General features: G+C 38.0%; 1 protein-coding gene across 2 annotated transcripts in view; it reads right to left on the bottom strand.

Moving 5' to 3' along the window:
* Positions 1-13,620, bottom strand: part of PPP1R1C (protein phosphatase 1 regulatory inhibitor subunit 1C) — a 107,347-nt gene that overhangs the window by 36,796 nt on the left and 56,931 nt on the right. Inside the window, exon 4 of one of the 2 annotated variants that reach the window (XM_070241380.1) lies at positions 12,054-12,125. In XM_070241380.1, the coding sequence (XP_070097481.1) occupies positions 12,054-12,125 (72 nt within the window). The remainder of the gene's footprint in view (positions 1-12,053; positions 12,126-13,620) is intronic. The other variant, XM_001501286.4, reaches the window with a different exon arrangement.

Here is a 13,620-nt window from a genome sequence, read left to right as displayed (position 1 = left end):
CTTCTGCAATACAAATGCAAGACAAATAAGAATACTCTTGGAAGACAAATAAGATGTTGGTCCTGAATGGATAAAGAAGATGTGGTATTTATACACAATGGAATACTACTCAGCCATAAGAAATGAGGAAATCCAGCCATTTGTGACAACGTGGATGGACCTTGAGGGTATTATGTGAAGTGAAATAAGTCAGAGGGAGAAAGTCAAATACCGTATGATCTCACTCATAAGGAGAAGATAAAAACAATGACAAACAAACACATAGTAACGAAGATTGGATTGGTGGTTACCATAGGGGAAGGGGGGAGGGCAAAAGGGATTAGGTTCACATGTGAGGTGGTGGACTATAGTTAGTTTTTGGGTGATGAACATGATGTAATCTACACAGAATTCGAAATATATTATGATGTACATCTGAAAGCTATATAATGCTATAATCCAATGTTACTCAATAAATAAAAAAAAAAAGAAGATGTTGGTCCTGTCCTCAGGGAACTGAGCCTAGCCAGAGGGGATTACGGATACACACAAACAGGGATGTATAATGCATTCTAATTCTCAAAGCAGCATAGCTCAAAGGATTGAGAAGCAGGAGGGACACAGAAAGGACTTCTGTGCAAATGAAGCTGCAGAACAAACTTGGAGGCAAGAAACCATGCGTTATTTTCAAGGAACTAAAAACAACTTAGCCTTGCTGCTGCATGAAATAGAACGAGGCTGTGGCAGGATGTGGGGCTAGACAGGTGTGAGGGGGCCAGATCGTCAACAGCCCTGCGCATTATTTCCAGGGCCTTGTTCTACAGGAACTGGTGTACATTTGAAGGGTTGTAAAACAAAAAGTCACAGGGTCAAATGTGTGTGGTCGGCTGTCTGGTGAAGGTGGACTGGAGAGAGACAAGACTAAAGGCAAGCCTGGTTTGGGTACAAAATTGTTACTACATATGGGTCTCTAAAGCGAGTTTAAAACACAAGAATGATTAAAAACAAGGATACCAGGCATTTTGTAGGAAATTTGGTATAAAAGATCTTGTAAAAACTTTCCACTAAGTTATAAGGTCGAAGGATCTCTGGATTTTAATTAGGGCAAACAGGATAGATGGGTAAATGGAAAAAGTGAGGCCTATTACTATTCCAACAGAAAAGCAAAAGTGGCTCCTGTCACAATTTAGCCTTGTAAAGGAGAGTGACATTTAACATGGGAACTCCAGTCTTCTGTGAGCCTCTCTGTCCTCTAAAATAAAAGGTCCTACTTTACAGGTTTTTTGTAAAAAACAAATAAATTATACAAAAACACATTGCGTATTTGAAGCACTACACGAGTGGAAGGTGTTGTAAACGTTACTTTTTTAAATCTCTGACTTAGTAAAGCAAACAGCTAAATTCCAAGAAGTCTGCAAACCTATTACTAATTCCACATCTATAAAGAAGCGATACAAGTCTCATCCCAGAAAACATCAGGGAGCACTATATAGGTGTTAAATGGAGGAGGGCAAGCCCAGAAAGATGACATCTGTCTATTGTACTATTAGGCATTGTTTTTTCTTCCTGGAACTTCCATTAGCATTAATAAGAGTTGAGTGTGTACATCTTAGTACGCTGATAATGTAGCATTAACCCTCCTAAACACTAATGGATATAATGCACACACATTTCTGCAGAGCAAGAGAGAGATTTCTCTATTTTTAGTAACTATATACTGATGCAAACATATATTTTACAGTACACTGACTCAAGTAGGAACTGAAATTGTAATTCGAGGCCTCCTTGGAGAAATAGCTGATTCTAAGACTGGGGAAGGAAATATACAAATGAGCCTCAAGTATCTTGCAGTGATAAAAATTAAGGATATGCTAAAGCAAGCAAACAAAAAACCCCACAATAAGGGGATATGTCAAAGGGACACTGAAAAATCTCCCGTGGCCAAAGCTGGAAATATTTGAGCAACAAAATAAAGTAGTATTGAGTTATAACCCAAAGTATAAAATAAATATCCATGAGTCCATACTGATAAAAATAAATGACTGAATAAACAAAGCAATGGGAGAGGAAAGACAACTCTCCAGTGCAGAAGAATTCCAATAGTTTACGTAGATACGTTTCCTTCAAGGACACGGAACATAGCTTTCCACTCCTTAAGCATGAGCTACAGATGGTGAATTTCTTTTAGAGAAAACAGTATGGAAAGGGGGTGAAAAAGAGTAACTTTGTAGTAGAGAATACTGACAAACACCACCTCAACCAGGTGATCAAGGTCAACACCAACTTATTAGCTAAGTAATAAGTCGTGTCGATAGTATGTACCCTTGATATTATGTGATGAAAAGCTCACTTTATATCTGCGATCTTTCTCCCAAAAACCCATAATCCCAGTCTAATCATGAGAAAAACATCAGACAAACCCTATTAGAGGGACATTCTAGAAAACAGCTGACCAGTACTCCTCTAAACTTTTAAAGTCATCAAAAACAAGGAAAGTCTCAGAAACGATCACAGCCAAGAGGAGCCTAAGGAGACACGATAACTAAATGTAATGTGGTATCCTGGATGGGTTCCAAGAACAGAGAAAGGACATTAGGCAAAAACTAAATGAATACGAATAAAACATGGACTTTAGTTAGTAAAAATGTGTCAGTATTGGTTTATCAATTGTAATAAATGTACCATACCAATCTAAAATATAAATCATAGAAGAAACTGGATGCAGGATATTTGGGAATTCTCTATACTATCATCACACTTTTTCTACAAATTTAAAACTGTTCTAAAAAATGTACTTTTAAAAAGTGTAATTTGAGCCGAAACTTACCCTGTTTTAAAGTAATATTATTAAGAGAAAAGACACAGACATGAACCAGAACTTTTAAAATGGGATCAAATGCACAAGGATTTCTAAATGCTTTGGAAAGTGATGTCTGTATAGTCCATTAGTGGGACCTATTCAGACTTTGCATGGCAGCGAAAGCTTTTGTGCTGACCTATGCAGGATTTAACTGTCTACATTATGGCGTCATCTTAAATGCTTTGCAAGTTTGTATGAGCAGGAGGAACGAAAATGGTGAGCCGTTTGTTCTGCTTTTCCATGTCTCAGTCCATTTCACTCTGCGGACACATGTATAAACTCCTTACATCCTCTGACAACTCTGTCAAGTCCCTATTCAAGGACTTGCCTTGGTGTGCTCTGTTTCCTTGTGTCTTGCTTCCTCTAGACTGGTCTTCCAGAGGGCGAGGATTGAGCTTTTCATCTCTGCAGCCACTCCACTTTAATACAGCGCTTGATACACAGTGGAGGTCCATATGTGAGTTGTGCTGCTATATTGTTAGTGCTTACACAACTGAATTCTACCATTTGTATATTCGAGAAAGATCTAAAGACACTAGGTTTGATGCATCTGTTCAAATCAAATGCAAAAGTTCATCTCTTCCCTTGCTTCTAAGATGGGAAGCAATTTCAAAAGTCGTATACTATTTATACAGAGGGATGCAAATTTAAAAGATTAATTTTAAAATAGGCAAATATATATAGAAACATGAATGGAACTATATTGACAAACAGCGGTCTCCTTTTCAAAGTGTAAGTGGTACCACATGAGATTAAATTTCTTGTCTCAAATTTCAAATTTGCAATTTAATCCATCTCAAGATCCTTGAGACCTTTCAACCTCATAATCCATGAAACTGATATAAAATATAAAGTCCATTCATACTTGCTAGCATTTTCCTCTGGCTTCACTCTCTCTCAATGTTGATCTCAGAAAAAAACGTCATTTTAGTGACTTTCAAGAAAGGTACATTCTCAGATCAGGTCTCCAATCTGATCCCGCCCTCTGCATTCGAAGATATGAGGAAAGATGAACATAAAACTTAGTGAAAGAAATGAAACAGAAGTGAAGGAAGTGTATCTGGAAATAGAAACATGCTTGGTTTTTTCCAAAAAAGAAATAAGCGAGACTTGTATATATTTAGAATGTTCCTTGTTATCTAGAAATCTGTTAAAATGTTTCTTGAGTTTCAAAAATAAGCCCCACCCTACACAGTAAATATACTGAGCCAGCACAAACAAAAAAGCCAAGATTTGGAAAGGCAAATGTGATGAATACCTGGAGAACACCCACAGAGGGACAGCGATGTTTAAAAAAGGAATGCAATGTGGTAGAGACTGGCGGATGAGAAGCTAAACGATCTTGCTACCTTCTCCCCCTGCCTCCCATTTTCAATGTGCAGGGGGTGAGGAACAGGCTGGTCTATGCCTTTCGAGTATTTTTTTAGACACAATTATTAGAGGCTTGAAATCAGGAAGGGTGAATTGGCCACAATTTGATATAATTATCATTCATCTACCTATGTTGCTTAATTGTAGGCTGAATTTATATGATGTGATTTCTTGCTCATCCTCTGGCTAGAAATGTTTATTGTGTAATCTTTAGCACCCCAAAAATCACCATTAGCCATCACTTTGTTCTTAAGAGTTTTGAAATACAAGATTGATTAATCTAAATGTCAACTCCCCTGAAAGTGTTATTAGTTAGCTGAGAGAGAAGGGACATGGTGTCTGAAGAGACGAGGCAGGTGGAATGAAGCAAAAGCCGGATTTTGTGGGAAAGGATGTAAAAGGTCAAAGATTAACTCCAAAAATCTACCCGAGACTGGTGCAAATAAAAGTGGAGTGAATGTTGCCAGGTTTAGTAATCCGCATGCTTATTAGGACCAGGCACCTCTAACCCTGACTTTCCAATTCCCACTGGAATGAGAGCGAAGCTCTGGCAAACATTTCATTCACCTGGAAATCCCTTCATCCCACTTTGCTCTTGGTCTCTCTCCCAGGGCTCCTTCTAACATTCTGCAGAGCTCAGTGGAAACCAAGCAGGGGTGCACCCAACTGTTAATCCAGAGATCAAATAATTATTCAAAGTATTTCTCCCACACTGAGCGCTTGTTGTAAGCATTCTCTTTACACGTTGTTTCGTTCTGTCTTCACAGCAATCCTGTGTGGTAGGTATCATCTCCATCTTACCAATGAGAGAAGAGAAAGTAAACTCATTGACCTGTCGAAGTTGAACAGTTAAAGGCTGAAATTTGAACCCTGATCACTTGCCCCCCAAACTCCATGTCCTTTAATGTCGAGTCTCATGAAATTATTATGATCAACAGCTTTCCCTGTCTTGAAGATTTTCCTTCAGTTAATATTACATGTCACATCCTTGCCACTGTCTTCTACCACCCTCCAAAAACTGCTTTTGGCTTTTTTGTTGAGCCAATCTGATATATTTCCCTCCCTGGGTTATTCTTTATTTGCATTTATTGCCTTATTATGAAAAGAGGCTAAATTGAGATAAAGTGTCAAGATCACAACCATCCTTGGAGAAAAAAATGTAGGAGTTACAATGCCACAAGCATTCAAAGAAGACCCATTTGACATATCAGAAGAACAATCTCTGGACACTGAAGTGGCTAAACTCATCCTTTAAAGAAATTATCAGGCATAAGAGGACGAAGGTGTTTTTCAGAAGTCCGTGAAAACTCTGACTAGTTATGTATTAAGAACAGTAATGTAATACTAAGAGCCTGCTGCACAAAGCCATTTCTCAGTCAGCTGCTTTGTATCATGTTCAGATTTCTTTTTAAATCGATAGCACTTGCTTTGCTCTCTTCAGTTAAAGGCATTTGCATTCCAGTAAAACACACACACACACACACAAAATGGGAGTGGAAATGAGTCAGCCATTTCCTGTCCCAAGATGCAAACCTGCTTTGCTTTTCTGAAAACATGATTCAAGCTATCCAACAATAATTTAATTGACTGTTCTGTAAATTACAGGACTGACCACCATATAAACACCAGAGACGAGCACATAGGTATTCAGTAGTCAGCTATCATTTTTCTGATAATCTTCAGAACTTTCTACTTATATAATTACAGAGCAGTATATCACACAGAATAATGGAAAAGTAAGTCTGTTTTCTATGCAAACTTCAACTCCTGTCATTTGTATGCATGATATACATTATAAATTTATGACGCATCTGTATAGATGAAAAAATGTGGTCAACACAAGATATCTGAAATACAACAATGTATCTAACAAGAGTGTTCGTAATGTCCTCTGGTTGTAAGGGATGCAATCCTGATATAATTAGCCTTTTTGATAACTGGTTGAATGGTGGCCTTCAGGGGGATCAGTGTCAGCTAGAGGTAGATACGTGTGCTATAGGATCCCCTCTTTGCCGTCTTCTGTTTGATATGTTTATTACAGATGTGGATAAAAATACCAAAGATAAGTGTATCTTATCTACGGATGACACAATTGAGTTAATAGAAAATAGAATGGATGATAGAATCACGATACAAAATATGACACGTCCATGTGACAGCCTGATACTAACAAGAGGAAATTTAATTGAAATGACCATAGTGTCTTGCTGTTTGGTAAAAAACAAAAAGACCCAATTTTAAAATGGGGAATGAATTTAGTGAAGAATATGACTTAAAAACAACACATGAAAAAGTCTTGAAAGTTTTGGATTTACAGTAAGCTCACTATTTGTCACCAAGTTATATGGCTTCCAGAAAAAGCTAATAAGATTTTGGATTGCATTAACAGAATTAAATTATCTGGGATGAAGGAGGTGACAGGCATAATTGAAGTTTCCACTCTGTTCTGGTCAGACCACATGTTAACTATCGGGTTGATTTTCAATGATGCACTTCTAGAATGATATAGGCAAAGTGGAGCTTATTAAGAGATCAAGAATGAATGTAAAAGGACTAAATGTCAGGCATAATTGACATTGAGATGTTTTAATCTAGAAAGAAGGGAATTAAGGGTGAGGTAGGGGTCTGGTAGATGTCTTAAAATATTTAGATAGTTACTATTCTAAAATTTGCCACAAATAGCAACAAGATATAGGACAAGAACCATGAATACAAATTTCTATGGGCCTCAATAGAGAAAAGATATTCCTAATAGTCAGAAAGACCAGAGAGAAGGTGTGTATCCTAAGGAAATGATTCATTCACCAACTCAAGTGTTGGGCATATTTTTTAAAATTTTAAAAATATATTTAAAATTTAAATACTTATACTACAAAATTTATAAAATATACTTATTATTTTTAAAATTTAAATACTTCTACTTATAATTTAAAAGTATATTTATAAGCACTGCTTGTGTCCTAAGCATTATGTTAAGCCCTGCAGATACGGTAGTGAACAAAATAGACACTGTGGCGGCTGCCACATAGATCACTTCTGCTCTAGTTGGAGAGACAGACACTAAGTAAATAATTGGACATTTGATTACTTGCAATGAAAGAACTACCGAGAATTTATAACTATCAATAGAGAATTATAGCTATAGGGAATTTAGAATAGAGGGCTAGGGAAAGCTCCTTTCAGGAAATGACCTTTAAGGACAGGACTTGAATGATGAGTAGGAATTAGCCAAATGAAGAATGAGGACAAAGAGGAGCCAAGAGAGAATATTCTAGGTGAAGGGAAAAATTTATGCAAACTCTTTCCTGAATCAGCCAAAAGTTTGGTGCATTCAGAAGCTGGCAGAATGCCAAGGTGGCTGGGCCACATAGTGGGTGAGAGGAAGAAAGGAATATTGGAGCCATCATGCAGTAAGCTTTGGAAACTTTGCTCTGAAACGGGAATTTTATCTAATGGCATTGGGAGTTACTAGGGTTTTAACCAAGGAAGTGGCATAATCACTCCGTGTTTTAAAAAGTTCACATTGGCTGCAGCATAGAAAACAGATAGGAAGTGAGAGGAGAAAGACTGGATGAAGAGTAACCAGTTATATCCTGGCAAAGAGATGAACGTGACTTGAAATATGGTGGTGGTACTGGTGATAAAAGAAGAGAGAAAATGGAGAGATGCTAATGGGGCATGACCTGGCGCGCTGCTGTGGAAGAGCATGAAAGAGAGGGAGAAGGTCCCTGGAGACTCCCAGAACTCAGGGATAAGCACCCAGGCAGATGGAAATTCTACTTCTTGAGAAGAAGACCAGTGTAAGACAAACTGATTTGTTGTGGAGAAGATTGAAAGGTCAGTTTTGAAGATGTTAATTTTGATCTTATGATCTCTTTGATCTCTATGAGATATCTACCTACGATACAAGAAAGACAGGTAAGTGATCGGATATCTGAGTCTGTCAACCTTTAGACTTGCTGCAGAAGAATCATCTGGAACTTTTGATTATCTGGCTCCACCCCAGGCCTAATATATTAGAGTCTTCAAGAGAATATAGCCAATTTAATACCCTGAGTTTAGATGCAGTAGAAAAAATTCAGTCATCGCTGGATGAATGCACTACTTAACCTTTAAGCTCCTTGGCAAATTTGAGTGCCTATAATGTTATAGTTAGAAAGGTGGCCAGACCAAGTATTAAATCTACTATTACTTTCCAGGAGTAAATGTGCTAGACAAGCCATGAAACATATCTGGAGGAAGAAAGCCGTTTCTAGACCCTTCTATTTATACTGCCATGTTTGTGTCATATGACTGTCACCTTGGCCATGAACTAATTGACCCAGGAAACAGACCCTAGCCAAAGTCCACCACCTAAAGGGTCCAGGGGTCTGTGAGATGACTTTTCTTAAAAATTGAGCCCAGCCAATGCACCATTCTGGATGGTAACTAATTTAGCAAATCAGATTTTCCCTCTGACCAGAGGGGAGTGTAATAGGAAAAAGTATGACTAGAAAAATAGAAGCATATGCATAAGTAAGAACACAAAAGTTAAGGGAGAATCAGAGAGAGAAGCAAAGAGAAACAGAAGCAGAGTCACAAATATGATAATTAGTAGAACAAGGCTCAAGAGATACCCACTTCTGAGCAGATGACAATGTGGCTGGATTCCCCAGTTCATAATAATTCATTTATTCAACTAGTATTTATTGAGTACCTACTATGTGCCAGGAGCCACTCTAGGTGTTGGGGATACTCAAATGAACAAAACCGTTGTCATGGACATCTGATTCTAGGTACATCATGATAAGTGCTATGGAAAAACTAAGGCAGTGTGTAAGGACATAGGTAGTGATGGTAGGAGGCACAATTATCAGGAAAGAAAGGCCTCTCTGAGGAGGTAACGTTACCTGAGCCACCTATGAAGTCACAGGGTAAAGATCATTCCAGGCAGAGAAAACGGAAATACGAATACTCTGAAATGGAAGTCTGTTTGGCATGTTTAAAATTAGTGAAAAACTCCATGAGGTTGAGCCCCAGTGAACAAAGGACAGTGTGAAAGGAGACGAGGTCAAAGAGAGAGGCCCATGCAGCTCATTGAGGGACTTAGAAGCCATGGTTGGATTTCAGTTTTATTCTGAATTTGACAGGAAGCCATCGAGGATTTTGATAAAGGGGATGGCATGATCACATTTGTGAGTTGGAGGAATCATTTTGGCTTCCGTGTGGGGACTAAGTTGTAGAGGGGCAAGAGCAGAGGCAGGGAGACCAGTAAGAAGGCTACCTCAGCAGTCCAGGCCAGAAAGATTGGTGGCTTGCACAAGGTGGAGCAGTGGAAGGTACAGGAAGTAGTCACATAAGGGATGCACTTTGAAATTCAAGCTCACAAGAGCAGACAATGGGTTGGGTAAGGGAGAGGAGTCAAGGATTACACAAAGGTTTTTGTTCTTAACAGCTGGATACAATTTATTGAGATGAGGAAAAGCAGACAAGAGCCAAGAAGTTTGGTTTTGAACATATTAAATTTGAGAAGCTTAATAACATTCAAGTGAAGAAATTTGGTAGCTCGTTGGAAATGGGAGTCTGAAGTTCAGGAGATACGTTGGGACTGCAGATCTGAATTTGGGAGTCATCAGCATATTGGCCCTGATGGTAAACCTGTTAAAATGGTTTCCTCTGCTCTATTTCTTCCCCACCGTACCTTCATATGAAACCCTCTTCACAAGAGGTAACCTGGACACGTGTTTATTTCCTGGAACCTGGTGGAGCCATAAGTACCATAGTAACTGAAAGAGGAAAAAATAAGTGAACATGGGAGATAGGAGACTTGTCTGTCTATGCATTAATTGAAATGGCATAGGTGGGATTTAGCATCTCGCCCCTCCCACTACTTAGGCTTCTGTACTGGTAACTCCTCACAACCTCGTGAGAGAGGAGAAAGGAGTCTGGCTAGTTTTTTTTTGTATTATTTTCTTTCGTTTTGTTATGTTTTACTAACCAGTTACTCACTGGGTGCTTCATGAAGCCCTAGTTGGCCTTTTTGTCAGAATGTTTTTTTTCAGAGCTGTTTATCACATCTGTTGCTGTTTTGCTTTCCTAGCAAACTTCTTTACACTCAATAATGGCACATTCTACTGTAATTTGAAGAATTATACATTTCAGAGCAATTGTATTATTGTGTTTAGCATCTCAATAACATTTCCTTTGCTAATTCATATTTCTTATGATTGAAGCTTTTTTATGTGCTCATAATACACTGTATGTTACCATTGCTTAATTTTGTCTTGAGATATTCATTTCTAGCTCTTGGTGGGGGGTGGACAATAAAACGTGGATTTAACTTTATCTTTTCTTTCATTAGAAGCAGGAGACTTACCCAGGTATTTACTGGTTTTAAATGGGGCCTAAGTGGTTTGTAATAACACTGATGGCCTCCTGCAAGAATTACCGTGCTTTCTCAAACCTTTGACTCATGACCAAAAATGATGATCACTGAATGACCTTCTTGGACCGATCAACAGTAGTAAGGTTTTATGTAAAAACGTGCCATGTGACTAACTTCCCTAAATGTTAGGATCCCACATTCTTATGATATTTGAGAGCTAAATATAATGAAAACCATGAGCCCCTGGGGCCTCGATTTTAAGATTTTCCTTTAAAAATAATACTATTATTCTCTGAGGACATAAAAACAGGATTACTTTATTTAGTTAAGCCAACCCAAAATAAAACAGAGGAAATCATTAAATGAGTGAACATATATCTTTCATTGTTGCCCATTCATGCCAAAACTGACGTGTCTTAAAAGTCCGAGATGACTTACAATAGGGAAAATATCTTCAAAATGATTACATTTATCTTCACAGAGGGTGCCTGATAGTCTCAATAATTACCCTGCAATAAACTACAGTGCTGATGATTGCATTATTTACTGCAGTCTTACGAATAAGCAAACGTGGAGTTTTATAGCTGCACAGGAAGGAAGTTTATTGAAAGTAGCTATTAATGTGTCCATTTATATCCCACCTCCCTGAAAAGGCCCCAAATCGAGAGAGAATACAGAGTGGAAAATTTCACTCCCAATTTAGACATCTCTCCAGACTCCAGAGGAAGCTGCTCAGCTGGCCTCTGCTGTAGCTGAAATCAAGCTGGATGATTGCATGAGGAACCACTGGGCCAACTGCCCAAGTACCAGACTGGAACATGAGCTACTGGATTCAACACACTGCCTCATGTCAGGAATGTTTTTGTGTGAGAAATAAAAGAAGCCTTCCCTGGAATTGATGTTGGTAAAAATTCTGATACACTTAGATGTTCTTTCAGTAGTTCCAATTTTAGGGGAAAATTCTGGGAAAATCTGAGCTAGCCTTGCTAATTTTTATTTCAACAGCTGTTACATGTAGAGCTAATAGCTATTTGATTGGGTTTCTTAGAGCTACTCCTGACTCAAGGCAGTGAGGCAACACTTTACATTAAATGTGCCCCAAATTCAAGTTATTCTATTTCGCTTAAGCCAGGAAAGAAATAACAATCATCTGCCAACACTGGCAAGAGTAATTAGGGATTCTGGAAAAATCTCTTCAAGGAAAATATGTGAGGAAGAGTAAAAGAAAAACCTTTGTCATTATTTTGGAAAATCTGAATTCCAGACTGAGATTCTGAGACATCTCTAGTCATTTCTTCTTCAACCACCTATTTACTCTTGATGAAACTAAATTTTAAATGGATAAAGTATTTTACTGAAAGACACATTACTATGTAGTAGAGCTGAGAGTGGATCTAGCTTATAATGAAGCATGTGGTCCTTGAGAACAGTGAGCCTGCCAGCCGTGAACTCAACACTCACGACAACCCAAAACAGTACCTGAACAGTACCTTTCATGGTGGGTGCTGTGTACACACTCTGCTTCCTTTGCTTAGGGGATGCATTCTGTGACTGTGGACAAACAGAAAAAAGCAAGTCTTATATTTGGACAAAAAGTACAATGCCATCAGCCTTGTGAGAGAAATAAACACTGTGTCATATTTCAAAGAGCTTTCTGATTTCCCCATCATGAAATAGAATGCTAATCAATGAGAAATTATATATATGTGTTCACTGATATCACAGTCTCAGGAGATATAAGAAGCTAGGGGGCTATTTTATCATACAACTTCATCCACTGAAGTTTTGAAATTATTTTCTCACCTAGTAACATGAGTTTATTTTTAAAAGAAAGAGAAAAAGAGACACTAATCCTTTCCATTTGAGAGAAAAGCATAAATGCCAGGACAAAATATACTCCAAATGCAATGTCCATGGGATGATTATACTCGTTCATAGATTGTTGAGTGGTTCCGGAGGAATAGTGAGGGTTCTTGGTAAGTAATACCAATCCATAACCGCTGGAATTGATATGTCCAATCTAATGTCTTCATTTACTTTGAATTACAATGTTAAGATAATATTCTTTTTTATATTCAAAAGATAAGTCCTTTCCTAACAAAACTGCTATTTAACATTCTTACCTAAGCACACTGAGTCAGGATTAATTTATTTAAGAAGACATTTTTGCATTAAAAATGATAAAAATAGGAACACAGGAACATATTTCAGGGTCAAAACCACAAATAGTAGTATGAACATCTCTCTCTCTGTCTCGGTTTTTCTCTTTGTCTCTCTCTCTCTCTCTATACACACACACACACACACACATATATATATATGTGTGTGTGTGTATGCGTATATATGTTATTTATTTAGTAAAATAAATAATACATATGTGGTCAATACTCCAGTCAGCTTATGTCAAAGACTCCTTTTTAATAATGTGTTGATTTATATTTCAGTCTGGCAAAGGTATGAGTTTTAGTGTCTGGAGCAATTTGTTTGTAAGGAAGATTGACCCTGAGCTAACATCCATTGCCAATCTTGCTCTTTTTGCTTGAGGAAGATGGTCCCTGAGCTAACATCTGTGCCAGTCTTCCTCTACTTTGTATATGGGATGCTGCCATAGCATGGCTTGATGAGCAGTGTGTAGGCCCACACCCAGGATCTGAACCTGCGAACTCCAGGCCACTGAAGCAGAGTGTGCGAACTTAACCGCTACTTCACCAGGCCAGCCCCTGGAGCAATTATTTTGCTTCGAAAAGCTCAGGTATAAATAGTTATGAGTCACTTCAGGAGGATTGTTCTAGGCTTTCCATGTATATTAGGAAGAAAATAATGTACAAAGTATGAAAAAAACTAAAAACTATTTCATAAAGTTAAATGGAAATTGAGGAATCTTTCCTCATATGTACTAAAGCTTAATTGCCCTCGAACGTATCATCAAGATGTTGGTATTTACCAGATGCAAATACAATCTATTAAAAAGTGAAAAATTCAACAAAATAGTTGCCAAATCCATATCAACCCAGCAAATGGTACAAGCAAATTGCTGTAGAACAGA

This window comes from Equus caballus, chromosome 18, assembly GCF_041296265.1.
Source record: "Equus caballus isolate H_3958 breed thoroughbred chromosome 18, TB-T2T, whole genome shotgun sequence".
In the NCBI taxonomy this organism is placed as follows: Eukaryota; Metazoa; Chordata; class Mammalia; order Perissodactyla; family Equidae; genus Equus; species Equus caballus.
This window is presented reverse-complemented; position numbering and strand designations above follow the sequence as displayed.